The sequence below is a fragment of the Falco naumanni genome, chromosome 4 (assembly GCF_017639655.2).
Source record: "Falco naumanni isolate bFalNau1 chromosome 4, bFalNau1.pat, whole genome shotgun sequence".
NCBI lineage: Eukaryota > Metazoa > Chordata > Aves > Falconiformes > Falconidae > Falco > Falco naumanni.
Genome location: NC_054057.1, coordinates 45,169,365 through 45,195,670, shown reverse-complemented (window position 1 = coordinate 45,195,670; position 26,306 = coordinate 45,169,365). Strand labels below are relative to the sequence as shown.

At 36.7% G+C, this 26,306-nt stretch overlaps 1 protein-coding gene across 4 annotated transcripts in view; it reads left to right on the top strand.

Annotated features, from left to right (window-relative positions):
- MPP7 (membrane palmitoylated protein 7) overlaps positions 1 to 26,306 on the top strand; it is a 157,603-nt gene that overhangs the window by 26,964 nt on the left and 104,333 nt on the right. For all 4 annotated transcript variants that reach the window (XM_040591416.1, XM_040591417.1, XM_040591415.1 and 1 more), the window contains one exon: positions 15,884 to 16,050. In XM_040591416.1, the coding sequence (XP_040447350.1) occupies positions 16,014 to 16,050 (37 nt within the window). In that variant the 5' untranslated portion in view covers positions 15,884 to 16,013. The remainder of the gene's footprint in view (positions 1 to 15,883; positions 16,051 to 26,306) is intronic.

Below are 26,306 nucleotides of genomic sequence, written 5' to 3'. Positions count from 1 at the left end.
TCATTTATCTACAGGAAAATGAAAGCAAGCATTCTTATGTTGAAGCTCCTGCTTGGTCACTTGGATTGTAGGTTAGTTATTGAACTGGTTGAGTAGTTTAAAATCAAGGGAATATTCTCTGTATATGTAAAAAGGCTGTTATTAATCCTGTGTGAAACACCAGAAAACTCAGACCATTAGAGCCTATTTTAATTTATTTTATTGTTAGGCTTTGAAATTTAGACAGTTATATTGTAAGAATATTTTAATAGATTCTTACTTTTTTCAGTTTGGGCCATGACTAGGTACTTGTAATAACAGGTGTCTTTCTGAAATGCATTTATTTTTAGATTTTTTTAAAGTGAGAGTAAACTTTTATAATGTTCTTGTGGTATATTGAGCAAGTGTTGTGGAACTGCAGAAGGAAAAGATCATCCTGTCTTCAGATCAGTGTTCGTAGGGTTTGCAGCAAATAAGGCAAATATGCCAGACAGTGAGAACAAATCAAATGCTCAGTGAGCATGACTGCTCTTGTATAATGAGCAAGATGGGTTATATCTGGGGGAGTGGGAAAGGAAGGGGAATGACTACTTATGACTGCAAAATATGGGCTTAGATGTGGGGTAACTCCAATGCTAACAGAGAATGTAGGTTGTTTGAAGATGCGCTTGCTGGATTTTTATAGGAGAAGCAACAGTCCACTTCCAAGCTAGCTTTTACAGTGAGGCTATTGGATATTGCAGTGTCTTTAGCAAGTTTGGAAGTAAACTTGGTAGCAAATTTACTGGTCATACATGTTTGCACTGTTTTCAGGTCCTTAGCTCTTGGCGAGGGCCAGGACGATTCCCCACCCCATTAGGTTCATACTCTTCCCGTTTGTACACATAAAGACTTCATTTAGTAGATTTCCTTAAACCCACAGGCAAGGGTGTGTTTGGGGTTGAAGGTAAGACAAAACCAATTAAAAATGCATAGCTGCTTATGACAGGCAGATCTTGCTTATCTTCTTTCAGTGAAGAGGGTGAAGAGCCACCACTGGCCTTCAGAGTCTTGCTAAGCCACTCTGAATAAGTGGCTGGTTATGTGTGGCACGGTGGCTGCTCCTTGGTGTTGACAAGTACAAGAGATGGTGGTTGGACTGGTGACTACTGGCATTTGGCTTCAGGAGTCAAGCTGACCAGCTGATGCTGGTGGGTTGTCAAACTCCTTGGGTCTCAAAAAGCAAAGGGAGGAGGGTGGTGGCTAGCTGAAATTCAACCCATCTGCTCTGCACGCCCCACCCCCACCCCCCCCCCCACCCCCACCCCCCCCAGCTGAACAGGATGTTTTGGTGCTTTTACTAGTTTGGAAGAACTTAGAGTGCCTAATTGGTTGTGTTTTGTTCTTTTATTCAGGATTAAATTTAAAACTACAGGCTTTGATATTTCTACAGGCACTCCCCACTGCCCCCTTTTTTAAGGTTCCACTTGTCCAGCAGTGGTATATTTTTCAAATACTTGTGCATTTTCACAATGATAACTACTGTACAAGCACCTGTGACATTACTAATAACTTTGATCTTTGACATACTGTAGACTTTTTATGGATTTTGTATGAAAAGTGATAGCGTTATCACAAGATGTTTAGTGAGTTAGATATTCTGCAAACCTTGTTGATGCTGTTGCCTGTGAGTCTGGGGGTTTAGAGGCTGGGCCATGCCCAGTGTGGTTATTCTGTGTTATGCGAGCATATTGGTACAAAAAAGGTTTTGCTTTTTTTTTTTTTTTCTTAACTATTTGCGTTGCTTTCTAAGCTAGAACTCCTAGTTGGAATTTTGGTTTTGTTTTTTTTCTCCAGTAAGTTTGTAGTTCATGGGGGTCCAAAGGTGTTTTGCATGTGGCCAGAAGAGGTGGGGGATTAACAACTCTTTTCATCCTCTTTTTTTTTTTTTTTTTTTTGTCAACATGTATGATACATATTCAACATAGAATCACCAGCTCTGCTGGCCTTCAAAATGTGCTGTTTGATTGTTTACGTATACTTCCTTATATATTTTATGTGTGATTAACCCTTGGGTTTTGGTTTGTTTTTTTTTTTTTAAAATTTGGTTATTATCACTTATCTGTTCATTTTCATGTACACTCTCTGCTTGAAATAGTGTGATGTGGCACTTAAAGTAATAACTTTTTAAAGTTGGGATTATACAAGATAAGAAGTTATGAGTCTTTCTTATTCCTGCTCATTTTCATACTACAAAACAGTATGAAAAGTTTGCTTTCTTCCTCTCTCTGCCACCTTACTTTCCCAGCTATGTAGAGACAATGGCATTCTAGCAGAGACTTTGATGACAGAGGAGCTGACTTTGGAGAAGTACAGCCTTGGGCTTCAAGAATGTCTTGAGTAACAATGTATTCAAAACTGAATTACTTAAAAAGGAAATAATTTTTTTTAACCTATGCTTGAATATGCTTTAAATAGAAATTTCCTTTTCAAAAATTGATTTGAATCTCTAGAGTTTTGGTCACACATTAGTTGGTAAAAATCCTACATAAACCTTTTATCCGACCAGCACTAATCAAACTCATTAGTCCATTTGCCGAACAGCAAAGACCACCAGACATGTGTTGTCACTGTATTCTCTGCGTTTGGTTGGTTTTTCCATTGGACTGTTGGATGCAAGACTTTAGAGTGCACTGAAAAACTCTTCCACAGTGCTTACGTGCTTTTGTACTTCCATTTCCTCCCCACTCCCTTGCTGATGATGGCTATATTACTTTTAGTTGAAAGGTGGTATTTTGTTTTGTTTCAAACTGGTGGGCAACATAATGAAATATCTTCTGGTATCCACTTAATAACTTTCAGGGAATTAACTTCTAGGTCCTAATGTTTGTTTAAACCAGTTCATAATGTTAAAAGTAATAATTACAGTATTTGTGAAAATTAACTTTGATGTCAAAACTCTCTTAGTATGCTTTAATCATACTGCCATACCTGAAATGAGCTGTGACAGTGATATTTTGGCAGATAATATATCATGAAAAATAGTTGTACTCTAATATTTTCCACAAAGCTGAAGCCAACTGATGAGTGAGAGAGGATAGTTATGAAACTGCATGAAATGTAGACTACATAATTACATTGCTGTGCTGTAAAAGCTGACAGTGATGTGAAATTTGGCAGCAAATACTACTGCTACTTTTGACCTGCTTTTTATCTTTTATGGCTTTTCTTTCTCTCCTCCTTCACCACCCTAGTTGAAGGTTATAGCAGATGCAGCGGGGAAATTCTGATCATTGTCTTTCTCTATCATGAGACCAAATTTACAGATTTTATAGAACAGACTATTAGACTTTATCATTGATGAGTAGATTCTGCTGTATATCAATTCTGTTTTTAAGCTGAGAGCATGAGTTCAAGGATATTAAGATCGTCAAATTAGAATTTACATAGACCAGATGGCGAATTAATTGCTGGAGTATAATGATGCTAAGTTTTATATTTCTGATAAAGCTGAGAGTTGTGTGAGAAATGCTAACACAGACATCAGTAAGGAGTGGAAGAAGTTTACTGCTTATGCTTTGGGAGGAAACCCAGGATGTTGTCACTTTTACCATGGGGAAGATGAAACCATAGATCAAGGTCCAAAGCACTGGTCTGAGAACCTGGAAGGCCAAGAATCTTCATCAAAATAGCAGGAAGGTATATGAGGTGGAAACTGGAGTGCTTATCTAGAATTCAAACCGCTGGAAGATGGAAATAGGTGATTTCTGATATTCACCACAGATTGCATCTTACATCTTAGACACCTTTCCTCTTCAAACTGGCATATGCTTTCTAGTGAGAAGTTTTCACATGTTAACTTCTTTCGATAGGAAAAAAAATTTCCTGAACCTTCTTTACTAGACTGCTACAGAAAAAAGTAAGGCTGGCTGTCATGGACATTTTCACTGAAAGAGACAGACAAGTTATCTCCAGGATACAGGTTGTGAACCAGGCAATTTGTTATGTATGTGTACTTTAAAGAGAAGGAATTCACTGTAGTGCGATCTTTTAAATATCCAGTCCATTTTATTTCATGAATTTTTCCCTCAACCTAGAAAATGCAGCTGGTATCACAGTGGTGAATCTGGTATAAGGAATGTGTGTTCTGATAAAGCATGCTATAAAAACTTGTGTTTTGTCTCCTTTGACTTTTTTGTGGCCTGCTTTTATTTTTGGGTAGATACTGCCTTTATAGTAAGGAATCAGACCACAAAATCTGTGAAATATTTGTAATTTATCTTTCATTAGAAAAGCAGAAAAGTGCTTTAATAATAACTATTCTTTGAGATGTTTTGAAAAACACCACCTTCATAAAAAGATTGATGAAATACAACTGCAGCAATAAGTTGCAAATAATTGTTTTAATTAGCACTTCTCAAGTTTCCTAACTTGCTTAAAATTACCAAATTCCAGTTCCTTATTTCTTGTAATTCTAGACAAGGTACATGTTCAACTTAGTCAAAGAAAGATAGGAAGAATACCTCGTCACTGTTAGGTAATTTTTAGTGGGGCTTCATACCTATTGTGTCAATTTTTTTTTTTTATAGCTCTTACTAAATAGTTTGCAGACAATTATTTCAGCGTTACGGTTAGATAATGTGAAAATGATCACTTTTGAGGCGGGGAAATAAAACTAATTTTAACTGGGGTTTATGTGTATCAGTCATGTAGAAGTAAAGCATTATATATCTTAAGGTTTCGTATTAGATTCTTCCTGTATATTTGCTCTTTAAGCAGCCAGATGCAGACCTGTGTGTGGCATGAGTTGAAGGGCTGCTTTCTTATTACTAAAGACGAGATCTGACCATGACTTATTCGAGAAGGGCAGGAGCTCCCTCTTCTGGCTTCCAGCGCTTTGAATTGAAAGTTCTTGGGAAGGTTCTCAATTCATCCCACTAAAAAAAACCCAATCTTATATTGAATACTTACCTGCATAAATGTTTTTCTGGTATCTTGGCAATCATGGTAAAATTTTTTTCAGCTCTCAGATGCCCAGTTGGATTCTGCTGTGAGTACAATATTTATGTTTCTATAGCCTTGCTCTGTACCGTCATGGACAGCAGATGTCCTCTCTGTCAGTGTGGTATTGCCGGCACGGTCACGACAGCAATGGTTAATGTAGGTGTAAGTTGCAATTCCAGTATGATCTCTTCGTTTAAGTCCCACCTGAGCTTTTCACAACTTTTAGTAGTAATGCGAGTCCTTTATGGCCACTTGGTACAAAGCCCTATAAATCATCATACATCTAGAAAGGAGGAGAAGTGGGGTCTTTTAAGAATGATGAAAGGGTTTTACAGTTGATGTACGTATTGCGACCCCTTTCCTCCCCTCCCATCCATCTGTGGAGTGATGGGAGAGAGGAGGCTTCCTTGCTGTTTGTGTTTACTCATTCTCCTTTCATAGCCTCTTCAGTGTTGCAAATCGTCAGAGAAATGTTATATACATCTGTAGATACTTAAATTTCATGGCCTATGAAATTTAAGTATCTACACGATACTTTCATGAGTCTTACATGCAACATCATTCCCAAAGGTAGGCGCCTGGCTGGAAAAGGTGGCATTGAGGACAGATCTCTTACCTCAGCTGTTAAAAAAAACCCAAAACAAACAAACAAAAAAACCCACAACAGAAACCAAACCAAAACAGAACGACCAAAAACCCCCATAAAACTCCCACAAACAAAAAACCCACAAAAGACTAATTAATTTCTTAGTTCTGAGAATGTAGGATGATAAAACATAAATATTGAACTGACCTCTATCAGTGTTGTGCCTTTAAATCACCTGTCAAAATAGCAGCCAAAAGTCCCAGATGAGCCCTGGCCACCATTCAGTTACTCACCTTCTCAAGGATACTAATGCAAGGAACACACATCAATATATACATGAAGAGACCAGTTATTGTGCAATGGGTATAATTTTTGTACAATACATGTGGTTCCTCAAGTAGCTGCACTCAGTTACCTGCCATCCATCTATTTTTCAGAATTCCTAGGTATTTTAGCTTTTGAATTCAGAGGGAGGATTGAACTGCTTCTGGTTACACCCTCTCATAGGAGCATAAGGGAATATATGACATGTATAGAAACAGCGCACATTCCTGTTTTAACTGCTCTAGTGCTATTAGGGATTCTGCAGTGGCACCATTTCAAAGAAACACTTTTACTGTAGCATATTTTTCCATTGCTTTATCAAAATTTATGTGTTCACAATATTTTATTTTCAAAGCACCAGATTTTTTAAATGTTTCTGTGCTTTTATTTAACTACATTTTCTGGAGCAGGTATGCTTACTGATTTGTATAGCATCGCCTTTGTCATTACCTAATAAAGTGCAAGATACATAAGTTGGAGAGGCCATTATGAATAAAAACCCAACAACAGAGGTTCACTATCAAACTGTTTAGCTCTGATTTATACAGTTTCAGGCAAAATAAGAAAAAATTCTTTGGTATTTGTAGCAAATGCCAAAATAGAATCAATGCAGTATTGTTCACCTAGTTAAAATTGCAAAATCCAGGAAATGCAAACATTAGGTTTCCAACAGCAACATTAACTTGGACTCTTTGCATATCCTGTGTTTTCCTGGTATACATTAAGACATAAAGTAATGTATTAAGCTGCGAGTTGAACAAGAAAAACAGAAAAAGTTCTTCATGTATGTAACACTGCCAAGTGCAGTTCTGTTACCATTTGTGTTTATTGACCTTTTATAATTTTAAGTTATTTTCTTCATAGAGATTGAATATGGGTTTTTTTGGCCAAATGAAGTGAAATCTGAGAGCTTGTCTTGACTGCAGTGTGAATTTGACATACGGTTTTCTCTTTGCTTTGAGTCCTACTCTTCTTCATCCATCAGTATCTCAGATTTTAATTAAGTGGCTTTTAAAGTTGAAAATATGAATTGAATCTCAGAGGCTAGTACTCTGATTGCAGTGGGAATGTAACTTAAGCTATATAGGTTGGCAAGACAACTTACAATTAATTCCAATTGATCTATTTTTTGCTAATTAAATTTGTACATAACTAAAAAGTGCAGGGCGACTTTACTCATAGGATAAATCAAGCGTAAATTATTGTAATAAAGATTAACTCAAACTGTATCTCTTCTGAATTACAATGTATAACTTTGGAAAGTATATGTATAATTGGTTCCAAAATTTTTAGGGAGTATTCCAGATGTTACTGAGTGTTGATTGTATGTAACTCGGAACACAGGGAAAGTCCTGCTCTGAGGGTGGTTCCAGCCTGGAGATGGTGCAGAGCTGCGGACAGAAAAATCTCCACATTTGATCTGTTCCTATCTGCAGTTGCTTGCATGTGTCATGAACAAAGTTTCTTGCCTGTGTGAACTAGTCTAATCCATGTTCTAGAAGAAAGGGAGGAACTTTAAAAGAGATATTTGGAGGGCTGTAAAGCAGGGACTTGCTGGTCAATAGATTTGGGAAGTCAATCTAGGTTTGGAAAGTAATAGTCTGAAAAATAGAGAGGGACATTAGGGCTGGGGCAGTGGCGGGACAGGAGTGGAAATGGAAACAGGAAAAAGTGAAAACTGTAAGGAAAGTAAAAGCAAAGTATCAGGAGGTGGGGATGTTTGTAAAGAGGGGGTAAAAGTTATGTTAGTGGAGGATCATGAATTCATGACAAGAACAGTGAGTACATAGCAGTGTCACCCAGGGAAGGGGTAAGATGGATATGATGTGAAGCAAGAAACTGCAAGGTGGAATTGGGACAGTAAGGTCTGAGAGGTGGGGGCTTCGCTCCTAGAAAAAGGGAAATGGAGTAAATGAAGATAACTAAAATAAAACCAGAAGGAAGTGTGTCCTGGGTGACAGATCACACCATGGGGTCAATGCGGTGGCGCTCCCAGAGCTTGCCGAAGAGGAGGAGGGAAGGGTGTGATGGAGGAGAGCTTTGCAGTGGCATTTGGGAGTTAGATGGAATTGCAGAACTGACAGGTGAAGAACGAACGGCCACAGGGAGCTTCCATGGAGGAACAGAAGGCTGCAAAGAGTGTCTGGTGTTCTTGATGTACCAGCAGTGCAGAGGCTCTGGAATGTGTCATTGCCTGGCTATTCAGCTTCACCTGTGTTTTCTTCCACAAGCTTAGCATCCCAAAGAAATTTGGCTCAAAGAGCTTGTAAACTTCTGGATATCAAACACACATATTTTCTCTAACTAGCTCTCTGTCCATATGTGGTACTTTGTTTTTACTGTGCATGTGTACACATAAGGAAGTTTTTTGTTACTTACACTCAAGATGAAACTAATAAATTACCACTTAATGAATCAAAAATTTTTCCAAAATTGGCCTAAAAAGGCATATACTTCTCAGATTGCTCATATTAAAGTGGGGTTTATTCTGCTTTTGCTCTCAGAAAAAAAATACATATTTTTTAAATTAGTCATTCATTTGTCTCTTCCCTTTATCCATCTTCTCTATCTAAAAAATAAATCATATTTTGACAGAAGTGGATTATGGAACATTATGCTGAACAAAGGAGAAGTGTGCAGAAGATTAGTTAATCTGGAAGAGAAGGGATGGTCAAAGCTTCCGTAATAAAATACGGAAGCATTGTAAAATACCTGTCCCTTATTTGGCTCTAGAGGGGTACAAAATTTTGAGTTGAAAAAATAACATTGTAGGGGATGTTTTGACTTCGAAATAACAGTATTTGAATATATATATTTCTGAGGATGACCTCAGTTGATGCATGCATTTTTTGTTGAGCCACAGCGCTATGAAGTAAATTACATTGTTGGCACAAATACTTGGCCACACTATTTAAATACATCAATTAAATATTTACTATTTTATTAAGCATGGCCTTAATCCTGGTTTTATTTATATCAGAGATTTTCCATCTGCTTTTGTAGATGTGGGATCAAACTGCATTATAATACTATTAAAATAAGGAGTATATTCCTAAAATTAGAGTTGTAGAGCCCTTTGGTCAAAGTATGTGTAATTGTTAGGAAGCACTGAGGTTATCAGATGACTCATTGCAGCAGGTTTTGCTGTACTTTCTCACTTATAGAAAATGTTAAAGTTGTCGATTTTTTCCAGTACTTTGGGGGGCCAGTAAGGTTTATTATTTACTGTGCTTAGTTAAATTTTTCAAACAGACTGTCAAGAAACGATGCCAGGACAAAACTATTTGTGCAGGTAATTAATGGAGAGGCTGTGGTACCTGCTGACAGGAATTTTCCAAGAAAAAGAATGGTTTGCAGCTAGGGGAAAAGTGTTAAAAATGTGCCCCAACCAGTAACTCAAACCAAAAGAGCAACCTTTGATCTGTGACATAGTTTATGTCACATTTTAATGAATAGCTTTATTAAACTGGTTTATTAAACTAATATTATTCTGTCAGTTGGTACATTTTACTTGCAGAAAATTGGATCTAAGGGTATCTGACATCAACTACAGTGATGCTGTTTTAAATTAAACTGGTAGTTTTAGCAATGTATGTAAAAGAATGTTTTCGTGCATTTAAAGGAATGTGCTCAGTTCCAACACTGACATTTAAAATCTGAGTCCGGACAGAGCTCATGTAGGGATTTTTGTGTTAAAGACAGGGAAGGTGCAGGTTGCACTCCATCTTGCTGCTGTTGCAATATTGCTGCTTACTGAACGTATTTCATTTGTAGCACAGTTATGTTTTAAGGCAGCAAGGATCTGTCTAAAACTTTTAATGTACAATAGATCACAATTAATATATGAATTAAATCTGTATTGCCTAAAAGATATTTTATATTTTAGTAAATCCCATGTTTTGTTTGATTTTTTTGTTCTACATTAGATTGACTCATTGAAATAATGTGCTTTACAGTTGTATTTAAAGAGGGTTCAGATAAAGGTGTTATGTAGATAAACAGGTTTTGTGTTGTGGTCCCCATCTGGGTGAAGGAATATCATGGGGGGAAAACAGTCTGGAAGAAGAAAATTAGGGTATCAATTTCAGTGTTGCTATTGGAGTGTCTACAGAAGTGAGATTTTTCCAGTTGACACAGGATTAGCTCTTCAAGAGGAGTTATTGCTGAAGTTCTGAAGGAAGCAAATCTTATGCTTGTGCTGACTTTTTCCCTCTCCTGCCTGTCTTCTGAGCTTTTTGAACAAATGCAGTCAAACATGACAGAAGAGAAAAGATCTCAATATATGAGTTTCTGGCATGTTTTTGGAAATGGGTGGGCAGGTAGTGATTGGAGTTGTGTGTCTTCTCTTAATGATCCAGTGAGGGAAGGGTTTGGTGGGAGCTAATCCTTGAAGAGGAAGAGAATGGAATTATGAAGGCCCAAACATGTAGCCTAGGCACAGCAGTCAGGAAGGCCACTGGAAATCAGCCTTGCTTTGTTCTGGTGTTGATCAAACTTCTCATTGTAGTGAGACCTGAGCACTCTCGGACATAACCACCCCAGACGAGTGAACACTGAGATTAGTAACCACCGTGGTTTTGTTTGTCAGTACTTGGCTTCTTCAATACTCTCTTGTTTTATTGCTAGTTGTTAGTTTTATCATTTAGATAACCTTTTTTGTCGATTTATAAAAAAATTCTGGTAAGTAGAAACTAGAGAGATGTCTTTTCTGATGCATTGGGTCTTCACAGTTAAATTTGAGCCATGGAGGTACAAGGCACCCTACAAGATACAGAGCTATGGGTTTTCCAAACTGTATATTTGTTAAAAATGTCCCCGCAAATGTGTAAATTTATATGTCAAGTGCTTATACATTATCAATGGATGACTAAAAGTGTCTAAATTCTCATCTGTTATTCTCAAAGCCTTTTAATGAAGTGAGGTTGTTTCTAACAACCTGTGTGTGTTAGAACAACTGTGGTGTAAGTTAAACAAAATGGGTAACACTGATAGAACATTATACAGAAAAAATATGCAGAAGCCTTAAATTCTTCTGATGCCTGAAGATTGATATGATGGCAAGACCAGGAGAAAGTTAGTGAAGGCAGCTGCTTTTGATTTCAATTTGGGAGAGTCCGTGTTCTCTATGTTGGTGTATTAGTTACTAACATGTGGTAGTTGCCATAGATATTCCTTTTTTTTTTTTTATTTTTTTATTGGACTCTATACCCACCCAGAGTGTTTTGCTGTTTTTTGCCATTCTTTTCATTTCCATTATACCCACAGCCAAATGAGTCAGACGTAGCTGCCTGCTTCTGCAGAGCCTTTGAAGTCCCATCATGTTTGTGCACCTTGTCTCCTCTACGCAGTAATTCCAGCTCAAGATTTTTTTGAAGGTTCCCGTTGACAACGTGCATGTACAGCCTGTAGGGGTGGCTGACCAGCTTTGGAAGCCAGTCAGGAGCCGCAAGGAGGTTCCAGTAGCCTGTCGGAGACCCTGTGATTGAGGAGGTGGGAACTTCCTCAGGAAGTTTAAGGATTCAATAAGATCTCATTACATTACAACTTCCAAAAGAGTAGACTGCCATTTTAAATTCAGATTTCATCTACCAAAACACTTTTGCTTCTCCCAGTCTAGAAAACCTCCTTTGGCAATTTCCTGTGCTGACTAGGTTTTGGAGACTTGTGTTCGTGTCCCTAATCATTCAATTACTTGAGGCCCCGTGATGAATACAAGACTGAATGGCTGTCAAATTTCCTGTCTCCACATGAAATCTCTATCTGGTAGTTCAAATACCATTTGCAGGCATGCCCGTTTAGTTGTGGAAATCAAGGTTACAATCTTCATAACTCTAGCATCCTTTAGAAAAACAGGTTGAATGTTTTCTTGAATTAACAACCTGGGTTTACATGTTGTTGGTTGTCATGTTGCGTCGTGTGTCGTCCCCCCGTCCCCCCCACGATTTGTAACGTTGATAGGTTCATACTTTTAATGTTTTTACTCGTTTTAAATCAGTCGGAAGTCTTCAGCCTGCTTTTTAAATATGAAGAAAATCAATTTGTATTCATTAAAGTGCCAAAAATACTAAGTAACTTGTAAAATAACCTTTCAGAAATAAATGTTGTGCAGTTTTATTGAGGTTTGGATGGGGAGTCAAAGGTAGAACCAAGAATCCATGTGTGCTGTCTCCAAATGCATGGTGCTTGCCATAAAGACAAATTTGAATCAGCTTTCCTACCTCATCTTTTGTAGAAAAATGAACTTGACTGAAATAAAACGCTTGCATGACTAATGAAGTCACTTCCATTCAAAAGCAACAGAGGATGCTAGAAAGAAGCTACTATAGCTAAAATTACTTGGAATGCTGTTCTTCTTGGCACTCTTCAGCTGCCTCCCACCCTCTTGTTTTACCTGACTGCCTCTGTCCATCGTTACTAGTCCACAACTGACAACATGGGTGACTGGGAATAAGATTTATCCCCGCATCCCTTGGTAAGGGGCCTCTCTCATTTGTGGGATATGCAGGAAAATGGTTCCCTTGGAGAGCTGTAATTCTAGGATTTTGCAGCTTTGGCAGTTGTTCCCAGGAGACTTCTGCCCTGCTCCTGGCTATTTGTAACGGGGGGATCTGGCACCATGATAACATACGTCACCTTGATGAACCTGGCGGTGAAGCTAACTAGCACAGTGGCTGGCTTGATGACTGTGTTTGTGTAGCGTGCAGGGGTTATCAAAAGGTGGGCACGGAAACATTCCTGGGCCTTCTACAGACAGCTTGGGGGCTGGTTGCTTGGTTTGGGTTTTTATATTGGTCCTTTGACGGGAAAGCCCTAGAAATACAAATGTCTCTCATCACGCGAGGAACCGGCGGAAACGGTTAAAACTTGGTAACCTGTTATTCCCCTTTCACCAATGATTAATTTTTAAGTTTAAATAACTGGGAGTCGAAGTACTTGGCGTAGCCGGGCCGAGGCGCGGTGCCGCCGCCGCCGGGCCGGTGGGCGCTGCGGGCCCCGTGGCCGCTAGGGGGCAGGCGCGGCGCGGCGGCGCTCGGGGCCCGCCGGGGCTCGGCGCGTATCGCGGGGCCGCACGTCCGCCGCTGTTTCCACACGGCGGGTGCCAGCAAAACCCGATACAGTGTGATATATAGAAGCAAGGTACAACTGGAATAATGAAATTTCAAAAATAAGCCCTTTTTAAAGGCTGGTTGTAACAGTCCTGCTGGGTATTGTAAATGCCTCAGGTGCACTTGATACTGCTGTTACGTTCCTGGCGTTGGCTTCTAATTTTTATGGAAAGATGGATTGAACTTCAATTTAAGAATATTCGGTAATCCCTCTCAGGACATACTGTAACAGCTGGTATTTCTGTGTTGCGGCAAATCGATTCCATACAGCAGTCAGCAATGCCTATGGCTGGGCTCCGGCAAAAACTTCCAAAGCATTTTAAATAAAGCGAGCCAAAGAAAATAACATCATCACTGCAAAAATGTAGCTTAATTTGCAAGTTAGAAAAAAAAAAAAAAGTCCCTGTTCCATTCCAGCAAAATATTAAGCATTTTACTGGTAAGGATTTCATCAGGTCATTTATTTTTCATTAATATATATTTAGGATCTGGGGGGAATAACTTTATGCCGTATATGTTTCTTAAATAATAAGGAGCTTGATTTTTTTTTTATATTGAATGACTTACTGTGAAATAAAGAAAAATAAGGAAAATGATTGAGTTAAAATACATGATGTGTATGTAGATTACAAGACTACGTTTCGCAATGAACTTTTTCAAGGAACCTGAATTTCTGATTAATAATAATGCAGGTATAACGAGAATGCTTTGCATGTGTGTGTTTTGGTTTTTTTTAATCGATGAAAGTACTTTAAGTTGCATAAAAATCAAAGATGTCCCATTAATAGTAAATTGTTTTGTTTTAACTGGTTTCTTATATGCGTGAAAACTAAAAATGCCTCCACCCTTTGTATGGCTATAGTGGTGTGCTCACGCTGGGGACTGTAAGTGAGCTTAGAACATGACTTCTCCTTTATGGTACTTGTATGTGTTAAAAAGAAAACAAGAAGAATTAATGCAAAGTGAATATGTTTCCTCTTAATTGGTACAGTGTGTCCTTGGCTATGATGTCTTTTTTTTTTTTTTTTTCATTTTTTTAAACTGCACCCTGGCTAGCTTTACATATAGATGTTTTACAACATTGTCATTATAAGATGTGAAAACTCTGAAATTCTTAATTTCCTTATCTCTATTTTAAATTTTAAGCTAAGGGACTTTGTGCTGATTTGATGAATGTAAATATATTTATTTGGAAGCTGACGTTTTTTAAGTAAGAAGTTACTTTTTTTCTTCACCACAAACTTCTGTAACTGAAAAACCTCCAAAACCCTAAAACAATCTTAATAGATAGGTTTTTAAGTTTTATTCAGCCCTTTTCATCATAGAAGTTATCCGGGGCTGTAACTTGTGCAGTACTTACCGCCTTAAAAAAAAAAAAACAACCAAAACAGAAAACCAGATTTACTGGAGTTTGAAAGCTGACATGCTGAATCTTTCTTTGGGTAAATGCTTAGGAGAAGAAAAAAAAAAACACTCAACTTTAAAAAGTTGCCAGACTATTTAAACTATAGGCTTATGCCTAGGGATGAATTAACAACTAGCTTGTATCTAACAATTGATTTAAAACTTACTAAACAAAATCTTGTGGATGGCCCTTAATATGTTGCAATACTTTTAGCAATGTGGGGTTTGGGTTTTTGTTTTTTGTTTGGTTAGGTTTTTTTTTTGTGAAAAACAAATTTTGAACAGCATACGGTGTTTACAGCACCTGTATATTACTCTTCCACAAGACTGTTGCCAAGAACAAATGTGTCCAAAATATGCACTTTCAGAGCCAAGATGACTTCAAAAGTCATTCTGATTAATATGAATGTGTTGAAAAAAACCCAACAAACCAACAAAAAACAAACCACCAGCAGCAAAATGCTCTTCTGTTTGTTTATTTTCTTATGCTAAATCAGAACTCTGCTACTTTCTTTCTTCAAGGATCCTTTTGGTGTACTGAAATCTGGAGAAAACCCTTGTTTTCTGGTAACCTCTACTTCCCCCTCTCCCTTCCTTCTCCCTGTAAACACACCAGCCTCTGCCCTGCTATTAGTAAACATTTCCAGTCTTAACTCTGAATTTCTTTTCACAAGTTTGTGTTCCAGTTTCATGTTTTAATGTGCTTGAATCTAAATACTTTCACTTATATTTGAAATTGTTTTTTAATTTTGTTACATTTGCTCTGAATTTTCCTCAAGAACTGGTTAAAAGAGAGACCCAAAATTTAGTATCAGTGGGCCTATGCAATTATTAATAAATATGTCTTAAAAAAACCTGGCTTTGTAGTAACGAATTACAGAAAAAAATCACAGAATCACACAATCACAGAGTAGTCAGGATTTAAAAGGATCTCTCTGCATGATAATGGTTCCGTCAGCTCTGTGAATCAAAACTGCTGTTTACCTTTGAAAAGTCTTTGCACCAGTCCTGCTTTTTACAACTTCAGTTAAAATTTGGATTATATTTCCAGATTACAGATACAAATTGCATGTCAGATCCTAAATGAACTGAAAACAATTGAAAGGAGGTTAAGTAGAAACTCTGAATAAATTACCATGCTAGTAAGCAGAAAATTTTTTTCTGGGATAAGTAGTAGCAAAATGTGAGTGATTTATATTATTAACTGTTTTATTAAAATAACACTATATTTCCAAAATACCTGACACACTAGAGTTAGAGTATAATTAACATGAGAGAAATGTGTTAATTATTTTTACAGCAGAATGGGATTATAGGCTAGACTGAAGAAAGCAAAACTTTTTTCACTTGGGGAAAAATCTTAACAATCATAAATAAATGCAAAGCACTTTGTAAATAACTGCAGCTAACCAAATCCAATCATTATCACAAAATAAGGTTTTGATTTAAGAGTCTCAAAACAGCATTCTTAATTGCAAAATTCTGTTTCTGTTCTTTCTAGGAGAAACTGGGGGATAGCATAAATCTTCAAAGACAACTTGGCTGCAAGCAGTTAAACTGAAATTAACTTCTGCCTTCTGGCTGCAGAGCCCTAGTCTGACGTTCCTGTGTGATACTCTGCAGACTAAATCATGCCAGCGTTATCAACTGGATCTGGAAGTGACACAGGTACGCAAGCCAAGGAGGACTGCATGTTTCCTCCAGATCTTATTTGTTAAGTCTACGGTCTCTATTTCAAGAAATCATCAAATAAGATAATTAATTACAGTCTCAACAGATGCCTAATTTCAGACTTTAAACGTAACCTTTTCTCTCTGAAGTTAATTTAGATATATGAAACACTAAAGGTAAAATTAATTTTTACAAGTCCCACCACCACCTTCTTCCCCTCCACCCCCAAACGCCAAAAAAGGACAACTCCAAACAGATATTATATATGGATCTGAAGAATTTGGATTCACCTCTGAGCATCGTTTCTACAATGTTAACTTGAAAAAAAAAAAGGGGGGGTGGGGTGTGTGGAGGCAGAAGATGATATCATACATGCCTTAACATTTGCAGCAGTCTAGACTATCCCCTCTGTGAGTTACAGTTATCAGTGGAGTTATTTCTGAACACAAGACTATTTAGTTTTGACACTTCTTTAACAAATTAGGAGAAGAAAAATATTGTCTCAAGTTTTCTTCCTTCCCTCGCCTTCCACGTCAAGAGTCCAGTTCCTATCACTGACTACAGGCAGCGGGAGTGCAGATGTGCAGCTTTCCACAGTATTCACCTTCTCTGTTGCAATATTAGGCTATATTCAGAGGTTAAATCTTATCTTGCTGTTACGCTCTGTCTGACAGTATTTTTATTGTTGTCTTAAGAACAACTAAAGTTAGTATTTTTGTTTGATGGTGTTTGGTAAATAGATGATCTGGCTGAGGTTACAATACAAAGATCCCTGCTTTCCACCCCTGTGCTTCTTATTCTAGATCACATACCTTGCTATTCTAGATCACACAGCTTTATGTAGTAATAGGAGGATCTTGAAAACAGAAGAGGGAGATGTCAAGTCAGGAATCAAAAAAATACATATATAAGGAACTGCATTTGATTCTTATTTTAAATAGACTGTACAGTGCAGTGATGGTTTGTTTTTTTTTCCCTACATCTCAGGGCCATGTAAAATTTCTTAGATGAAAAGATTACTCTTCAGAGTTGTGTATGTGTGTGTGTTTATTACCATAGGGAGGGAGGGTTTTGTTTGTTTGTATTTGCTTTTTATATCTCCCTCTTCCTGTGTTTAACATATTTGACTATCATCTCCCCAAACTCTAACTCTACGTGCCTTTCTTTTCTCCCCCTTCCCCCATGGAAGTAAGTGCAGTTGAAGCTGTTTAGTATGCTAAAGCTGAATTTTGGAAGATTTGGGTCCATTCTGGATCGTTGCTTTCTTTATCACACAAAATTTTGTGTCTTTCCAAAACACACCTTTCTCTTTTTTTTTTTTTTTTTCTTTAAATTTTTTTTTTTTATTACTTGGCCAGATGCCTTCTGGCATTTCAGAAGACTCAAGAACCTGTTGAGATGAACAGCAGTGGGATGTGTGATGACTGCTACCTGATGCTGACAATTTTGCTTGTTTCATTGTTTAAAGGAAGTTAATATCTCCAGAAGTATTTGTCACAGGTGTACTCTCTGAATAAAGAAAAGGGCTCCAAAAAGTGGGAGTGTTTTAAATCTAAATATGTGACAAAATGTCTATAAAACCATGTTTTACTATGCTATTTAATGCATATGATGCTCCAAATACACCTTTAATAATTATGGTGTGTGATAAAGCTCAACTATCTTCACTGTCCCAGGAAATCTATAGCAAAATCTATGCACCACTAATGTCTTCCTGTTAAATAATACTGTTTGTTAAATCCAATTTGTTTTCTGCTGCAAGTTGCAAATTGTTTCTTTAAATAAAATAATTACATTTTGAAAGAGAAGAAAATTATATCCACTTTCTTTGTGGTATTTCCTGATGATGATGATAGGTATTTTAAGTATTTTTTGAATGATTACATGAAACGGTGCTTTCTGTTCTGGTTATAATACAGGTGGTTTCTAATCAGAGTACTGTTTTTGTTCTAGTACTCTCAGATTAAAAAAAAAAAAGAGAGAAACACACAAAAAATATGGATTATCTTACCTCTGTTGTTCCTTGGTGGATAGACCAATTCTCCTCCTGCCCTGACAGCATAAACTGGTGTAGTGACATACATTGATTTGAAACTGCTCTAGTCCATGAGAGGACTATCTGGGATGCTGTGGAATTAGCAAGTCACTTAGTGGGGGCCTGAGAAAGATGCACCTTTAGGGTAGCAACACTGCTTCATTTAGCCTGTCTGCTAAGAGTCTGTTTTAGTAACGCATTCAAACAAAACTCCGGCATAGCTTATTTTTGTGTCTGTTATATCCTGGTGAAGTAAAAGTAAACCTGGATTTAAAAATGAGTGAAAGAATTCATTGAGGACTAGTAAATAGAAATGCATCATCTGTGAATATCGAGAAGTTGCCAAGTCATGGACTACTGGAAACTCAGGCACTAGTATGGAAGCATTGATGATTATATTATTTTTTTTTTAATGTAGTCTTAGGCATCAGGCCACTGTCAAAAGCAGAATAGTGTCCATGATGAGCCACGTTTGATCAGACTAAATGTTGACTTACTCGTGTTAATTTTACATTGCTTTTACTTTGTCGACAGACTTTATTAGAGATGTTACCGTACGTGCTTTTGTTATGCCATGTTTTAACCAGTATATTCTTCTGAACACAGACTGTACCTCTTAAATCTGTTTTGAGGCATTTGCCAGACCTTAAATGGTGATAAATCAAAAGCATGGCTACAGTATTTGCAATATTTTGTTTAAAATATTTGTTTTCATTTAGATTCATCAAGCAACATTGAAATTAGTCTTGTACCTTACCAATCTGATCTGGCTTCTTAACTTTAAGACGGAGGGGAAAGGCTTATATGTGCACATGCTTCTTTCTCTTCTATTCTCCATTAACCATATAGAAACCCTATTTTTATGTGATAATAATAAATATTACTTGTTGTTTATAACACATGCATTATCCTGCTCCTCCCTTAAGGTTTATAGTCCTGTCAGTGTCAGGTCAAAGTTCTCTTAAAGCAACCATGTTGAATGGAAGGCTGAGCTCCTGCATGAGGCTGCATCTGAGGCTTTTAATATTTTCTGTGTTACAAGTGTCTGCTTTTAAACTCTGTGTGCAGGCCCATCAAATAGAGTCCAAAGACTGAGGAAGACTCGCACTTTGTGCTTGCAGGTAGAACAAGTCTGTGAGATCTGGCATTCACTTATCTGATATATTTAGGAAGATTTAAATTTGCAGTCCCAGCTTCACAGAAGTTGACGGCAGCTTCATTGCTGACTTTGGTGGAACGAAGATGACATCATTATGCTTAAAGTGTTGTTTTAGCATGAAAAACATCATAAAATTGTTACAGATTTCTTTCTTCTCAACTCTGTATCAAGCTTGCTCAGCTGGTGAGTTTAAAACTGCTTTTCTGTTTGTCCTTAAAAACTAGCGCACGAATGTGCAAAGCAGACTTTGTGTTTTTGATTCATGTATTGTCAGCGGGAAAATCACATTTATGGGCCAAGTTTAGCCACCACGTAAAACTGTGTGAGATTGCTTAAATATAATGAAAGTCAGAAGCAGTTCTTGAATTTGAATATTGTAAGTTATAGAAAGAAAAAAAGTGCAGAGCTTACATTTGTTTCTTCTTGGGTGCATATAGGAGCTAATGTTGTGCCAGATAGTGGAGTTTTTTCAGTATTACAAGCCTATAAAACTGAATACGTGTTAGTTTTTTTTAAATTAAAAAACCCAAAGTTTATTGCTAACCATATTGTAAGTTCACACGTCCTTTAAAATATTCCCGGGTTTGGTGTTTTCTTCTCTGTTTTGTAGTAATACAAAATAAATATATTAAATTTGTTTTAAATGGTTGGGTATTTTTCCAAACTGCATTTTTAGTAGTGTATTCTGATTCTTTAAGAAGTATCTTGACCTCTGAAGCTGCATGCTGGTGATGTGGTTATACGGAATACTGGTAGAAATATTTTGTTGGAATGTTATGCTGATTGCTCCATAGTCCACATGGATTACCACCCAGTGAAGTGAGACCACTGCAAGCAATGTGAAGTTCAGAGATGATATTGCAATCATCTGAACACTGAAAGATGCTGTCCTTTCTTTTACTGGTTTTATATAGATGTCTTCTTATTTACTGCTAATGCATTTTTATCAGCTTGCCAGTTTTAACATAATCTTTTCTAAGAATTATTGATAATGAAAAGGATAAAAAGGTGGAGAGAAAAAATAAAACAGTAATAACCTGAAAAAGCTGAGTAGTTGGCTGAGCTGAGAGTGAGACATTGGAAAAGTCTTTAGGGGAAGAAGGACGAATTAAACTCAAGTGGCTAAATATTTTAGCCTTTTAAACCAGTTTTCAGAGTGATGAGGGAGATAGAAATCAGGGAAGTTCTATTTTTAGAGCTTGTTTAAAAAATGTAATAACAAAATGGTGGCCCAAAGAGCTGGACTCATTGTTATGAGATGAAGAGAAAGGGATTTTAGGAGAGTGATGAAGGAAAGATTTTTGGGGGTAGCTCTTCCATCAGAGGCTGCCAGGGCAAAGGCTTGCAGGGTGATTGACTCCTGCTCCAAACTGCTGCTGCTTCCCTGCTGACATGCTGTGGTGGAAACGGAGCAGAGGGAAAGTCTGTGCTCGCCTGGTTCATGCTGTTGCTTACGACTTAGGCATAGGTGTGCCACGCCAAGTGTAGTATGTAAATGCCTTTGGCTGCATCATAATTTCAAGGCTACTAAAATTTCTCACTATGTTGACATGCACAGATATGGCTAAATTTTATTGAAAACTGATACGCTAGCAGAGGCAAAATTTATACTGAATTAATAAACAGAGCCAATATTTTACCATGCATTCTTGAATTCTCCCCATCTCTAGCTGCCAGAGGCATTAAATGGCTTTTAGGCTAACATTCATATGAAAGATTTGGGAAACTATGAGACATACAGCTAGCTTTAATGGCTATCAGGTTTAATTTTTTAAAAATATAACTTGCTGGTGTTGGAAAGGGTATTTATTTTGGTATCAACATATTTATGTTGACTGTTGGAAAACTTCAAAGTAGAATGAAATTTCTCTAAACTATTCTATTTTGCATTAATATTTTATATTATGCTAGGCTGATTCAACAGTGTGGAATCAGAAAATGTGTGTAATTATATTTACTGATGGTAAGCTCTTTAAAAGTGTTACAGTTCTTGGCCAGAAATTTAAATTCAAATGGTCTGGCAGCTGCAATAATTTTTACCTTTTTTTTTTTTTTTTGAGTGATGTGTATTTTTGTGGTAAATTTTAAAGTATGGCAGCCTATATTGTTTCTAACCAGAGGCCTAAATGTATAGCTATATGTGTTGAACAAAAAGCTTTAATTACACAAATGGTTGACAGTGATGCCAGCTGTCCTTTGCCAAGAGCCGACTGCCATGCTGTACTGCTCGCGTGTATCCATGTCAGCGTCCACGTTAGCTAGCAGAGCGTACATATTCTGTGCATTTACTGTCAGGTGAAAGGTTCTGTGGCTTCTCAGCCCAACATCACATCAAATACTGGCTGATTGAAAAAAAACCCTGCAGCTGTTAAGCTGAAGGAAATCTAGCATTATCAAGAGATAGTGAGAAGCTTCCCTGCTAGCTGTTAGTTGCCTGTTGTGAAACACAGGGGTTCAAATATGATTTTGCTTTCAAAATAACATTGATTTTTAAAAAAACTGAAAAGTACCTCAATGCAGCATATTAATCTTAGGGATAAACTACTAAATAGTTTATTTTGAACAGTTTGATTTTCTAAACATATTATCAAGATAGGATGATGATGTACTTGACTCTATAAACTTTCCTATATGCCTCTGTAGACTTGTATATCATGTGTATGTGTCAGTATGCACATACAAGTGATTGATGTAGTGGCATAACTTGTTTTGAGTGTTAAACTTTAAACTCAGTCATACAGTGAATCACAACACCAAAATAATATACTGGCATGGTTTTGCCATCAGTACAGCCTAGGATTGTAGGGGTTTTTTTTTCTACTCTCAAGACACAATATAAAAGGTTGAGATACATAGTAATCAAATTATGTTCTGCTAGTTTTAGGCACAGCTGACTTGTAATGACTTTTGGCTTCTGTTGTTAGAAATCCTTATTCATTCTTTTAATGAGATAGTGTCCTCCTTTTGCAGATGTGCAATGCCACATTTAGTATACCTGGCCACCTCTCCCCAGTGCCAAGTCTCTTAACCTTGCAAACTGTGACTTAAGAGTTAAACATGGTGAGTGTGCCCAGTGACATCCTAGTGCTGGAATGAGTTCTTTCCAGACTGCCTGCCAGGTACTTGCTATTGCCTCCTCTAGTGTTGATGAAGATCTAGATAGAAAAACTAAAGACTCATCGACCTGATGTCTGTACAAAAAAGCAGTCAATTAATCAGGGTTATTCAAGGTGTCATGGTATGCAGCTTCAGGTGAGGAGCCAAGAGTTTTCACAAAAAAAAAAAAAAAGTCAGATCTTCGTAGGAGCTTTCTACAAGCTGCTTATTAATTTGTGCTTGATAGGTCACTTTAAATCAGTTTTATGTATGTGTTATTCTTGCAGGTAATAGGGGAGCTTTTGAATACTCATGAAAGTACATTTTATGAACTTTCAAAGTATTCTTGTTGACACAGTGTCTAGTAACTACATTTTGAGGGGTTTTGATTTTGAAGCAGCTTTGATGAGCCATACAAGCAAGAGCTCTGAAGCAACAGCCTTGCCCTGTATGAATGCAAACAGGGATCAACTATTTAACTCGCATCAGAACGTAACGGTATGTGGTATGCTAAATCTGAAATACACATGTTGAGACAAATCCTAAAAGACCAATAACTGTTTCAAACAACTGTGGATTCTTTAGCTCTGGGAGCCAAGTTCCAAAACTAAAGACTTTTCCATTTTGAAGGAAATAATTTTTTTAAGAGTGGTGGGTTTAAATGATTGCTCGCTTTCAACATTTTCTGTCATAATGTTGTTTTAAGGTGGGTTAACAAATTACTGTAGCTTGTAGGAATAAAAATTGGGTACAACTTTTAACTTAAAAGACTGTATTGCCCTTAGTATGTAATCTTATTCTTTGAGGACAGTTATGGCAAAATTCTTGTTTTCATTAGGAAAAAATAGAACATTGACATTTTTGTTGCTGTGCTATCCATAAGGATTTCAGCATTTTACTTTTTTTGTGAATTAGCAAATAAATCAAAACAAATACTTTTTTTTTTCCAAAGGTGCTATGCACTTCCATGTTGTGATTATCTAGTTACTCAGTATCCTGTACCTTTTGAAAATTGAGATTAATCTTTTTTAAAAAACACTAAACTGCAAAATTAAAAAGAGGTACATACTGGAATGAGTTAATCACTCTGGTTCTGCAAAGAAAAATTGTTAGTCTTTAACTTTTTGCAGTGTCAGGAAGCCCATATGTTCAGTGGAATTACTTAAGAGAACATAAAAAAGAACTATTTGTGGCACATAAAGTTGAGCACATAATGGTCTTTTTACAACTGGAGTCTGATAGGATGGTGCAGTATGTCTATCCTAATACATAAGTGTACTGCATATGTTTTTAGTGGAACCTGTGCATAAATACTGATCTCAAACTTCAGATTCAAATAATACTCAGTATTTGGTGCTAGTGACTGATTTTATTGTGCAGCAGCAAGGATGTCAGAACGAGTGTTTCTTCTGCAATGCTGTTTGCTTTTGTGTAAAGCAAGTGTTGTCTGAGTCTTTATAGAACTGTAAAGTACAGGTCAAATGTGAAAAAATGTCAGCTTGTTATAAATGGCACCAAATGGTGCTGATTATTTTACCTTTGACAAAGTGGAAAATTTAAAGGTTGGTGTGTCCCATTTTATTAATACAATAAAATTTTACAGTGTTGTTCTGGGCTTACATATATGTTCTTTAGTGTTTATTATCCCTGAGTTACTGTAAAAATTTTTGATTCTAAGTCTGGCATCGTTGTTCAGAACGCTAATTCAGGAAATTAATTAACATATGAAAGCAAATGCACATCCATTTGTCTCCATTTCTTTCCTAATGCTAACCAAAACGAAGTTGGTGTTTTCTTGTAATTTGCAAGAGTGATGGAACGCAGAGACCATATTTTTTATCATTTAGCACTAGTTTATAGCTTCCACAGACTTGTCCTAATAATGAAGCTATGAAGGATATGACAAGAATGGTGATATTAAATTTCTCTAGACTAACAGTAAATTTTTCCATTCTGATGTCAAGAATGTAGAGCATCTGGAATCTGCAGTGTGAGTGGTTCAGTACGGGAACACTTTCATCAATTGCTTAGCCATTTATTCTCCTCCTAGGAACAAGCAGTCTTCTATAGAATATAACACTACAAAGGAAGCAATTTTCTAGAACTGGAAAAATTCTTTATGTCCTGTTGTTTCTGATTTAAAAGCTTTCCATGTCTGCTTAGTCTTAAATCTTACTACATGTACAAATTTAGCGTACACTTTTTAAAATTGAATTGCCATCATTATACGCCCTCTTCTTCAGACTGAATGAAACTAAATCATATTAATTAGGCTAAGGAAAAGCTGAAGATGCTCTGAAGACAGGAACTGTTTAAGTGTGTAAAAAGAAAAAATTGAAATGTGTCTGTTATCTTTTTAAAGAGGGACAGTGCTGGGTTTTCAAAAGTAGCTGGATTTTCCTCCTGAAATTATTTCCTTAGTCCAAGGTGGCATAATGCTACAAGCTTTATTCTGCAGCCATTTTGTCTTACTTGCTCTAGCAACAAGTCCAAAATCTTAGTTTATGACAAGCTGTTGTAAATTTTATTTTTAGATTATGTATGTATGTTTAGATTATCTACATGCATATAGTTTATATGGACTATTTCTGTAGACAAGGTTATCTAGTCATTGTATTTTAATTCCCTGTGGCCCTTTTCTTAGATGAACTGAATTTCATGAAAAGTGTATTGTATGTCCAGTATTAATTTATTACTTTTAAATTTCTTTATTCTTGAATCAGGTAATCAGATTTAATAGACTAAGCACCTTAAAAGAACCGCCTCCCCCTTCCACTCTTACAAGAGTTTTATAGTATTCCTGTGTTCAATGTTTGTCTCTTTTTATTGATGTTACATGCTATAGGCTTTTACTTAGTTCACAGAAGTATTAGATACTGTACCTAATTTATATAACATGCATATAAATAGCAGCATACTAGTACCTAAAACTAGGAGCTCCTTGTTTGTCTGGAATTGACTATCACTGCCACTGGTTTATGTGACCTTTTTGTTTGGTATGGGACTGTTGTTTGGTTTGGAAAGGGCCCTTGTTTCCTTCTCTGTTTCAATGATTTGGGAATGTCCAGAGGTGATTACATTGTGAACTGGGTTTTGGTGTGTTTCCCCGCCTCCCCCGCCATATTGTAGGACTGACCGGACTTACCTCCCCTCTTATAATTGCAAAATAGTCTTACATCTCCATGTTTAAACTCATTGTTAATATTTTTATGTATGCTCAGGTCTTCTGGGACCTTTGTATAAATGAACTGCTTTTTAAAATTGAAGTAAATGAGTTTTTCTTGTGTAAGTCATGTTTACTTTACTGAATTTTGACACCTGAAGTATTTTGATACTAGAAAATCCCAGTGGGTATATGATTCCTTTGAAATATAAAAGCCGGTTAAATTTAGGCAAACTAGGCTAAAAAAAATGACAAGAACCTGAGAAGAATAGCAACAGTGTATTAAAAAGAAGCATTTTTTTTTCTTTGCAAGGTTATTTACAATTTCGCCAATATCAAGCATTAAAAAAACCAGGATTTTCTTTGGCTTTTCGTGATTTTTTTTTTTGAACACAACTTCTTGATAATTTTTTAAAAGCTTTTTTGTCTGTGTTTATTTTAATTGTGGGCATATTCCCAAAAATCTCTGCAAAATACTTTTTTTTTTAATAGGAGTTCCATGCATATCATATGAATCAATAAGGTGGGACTTTAAGAGAAACGTCAATCTGAGACCAAGAACACAACCAAGGCCTGGCAACCATGTACAACAGTAGCATCCAGTTCTGAGGTGCTGAGATACATCTCATTCTGTGGCTTACGTCATGAACATGCATTTTTAATTTACGAAACAGTTCATCTGAATATAGGAGGTATAGCTATGACCTTCTGGAAAGTTAATTTTTGTTTTTAGAAGTGATCGAAAATGTTCAGTATAGCATCACTTCAGTCTTTGTAATTGCTACTGAAAAGACTGAAAA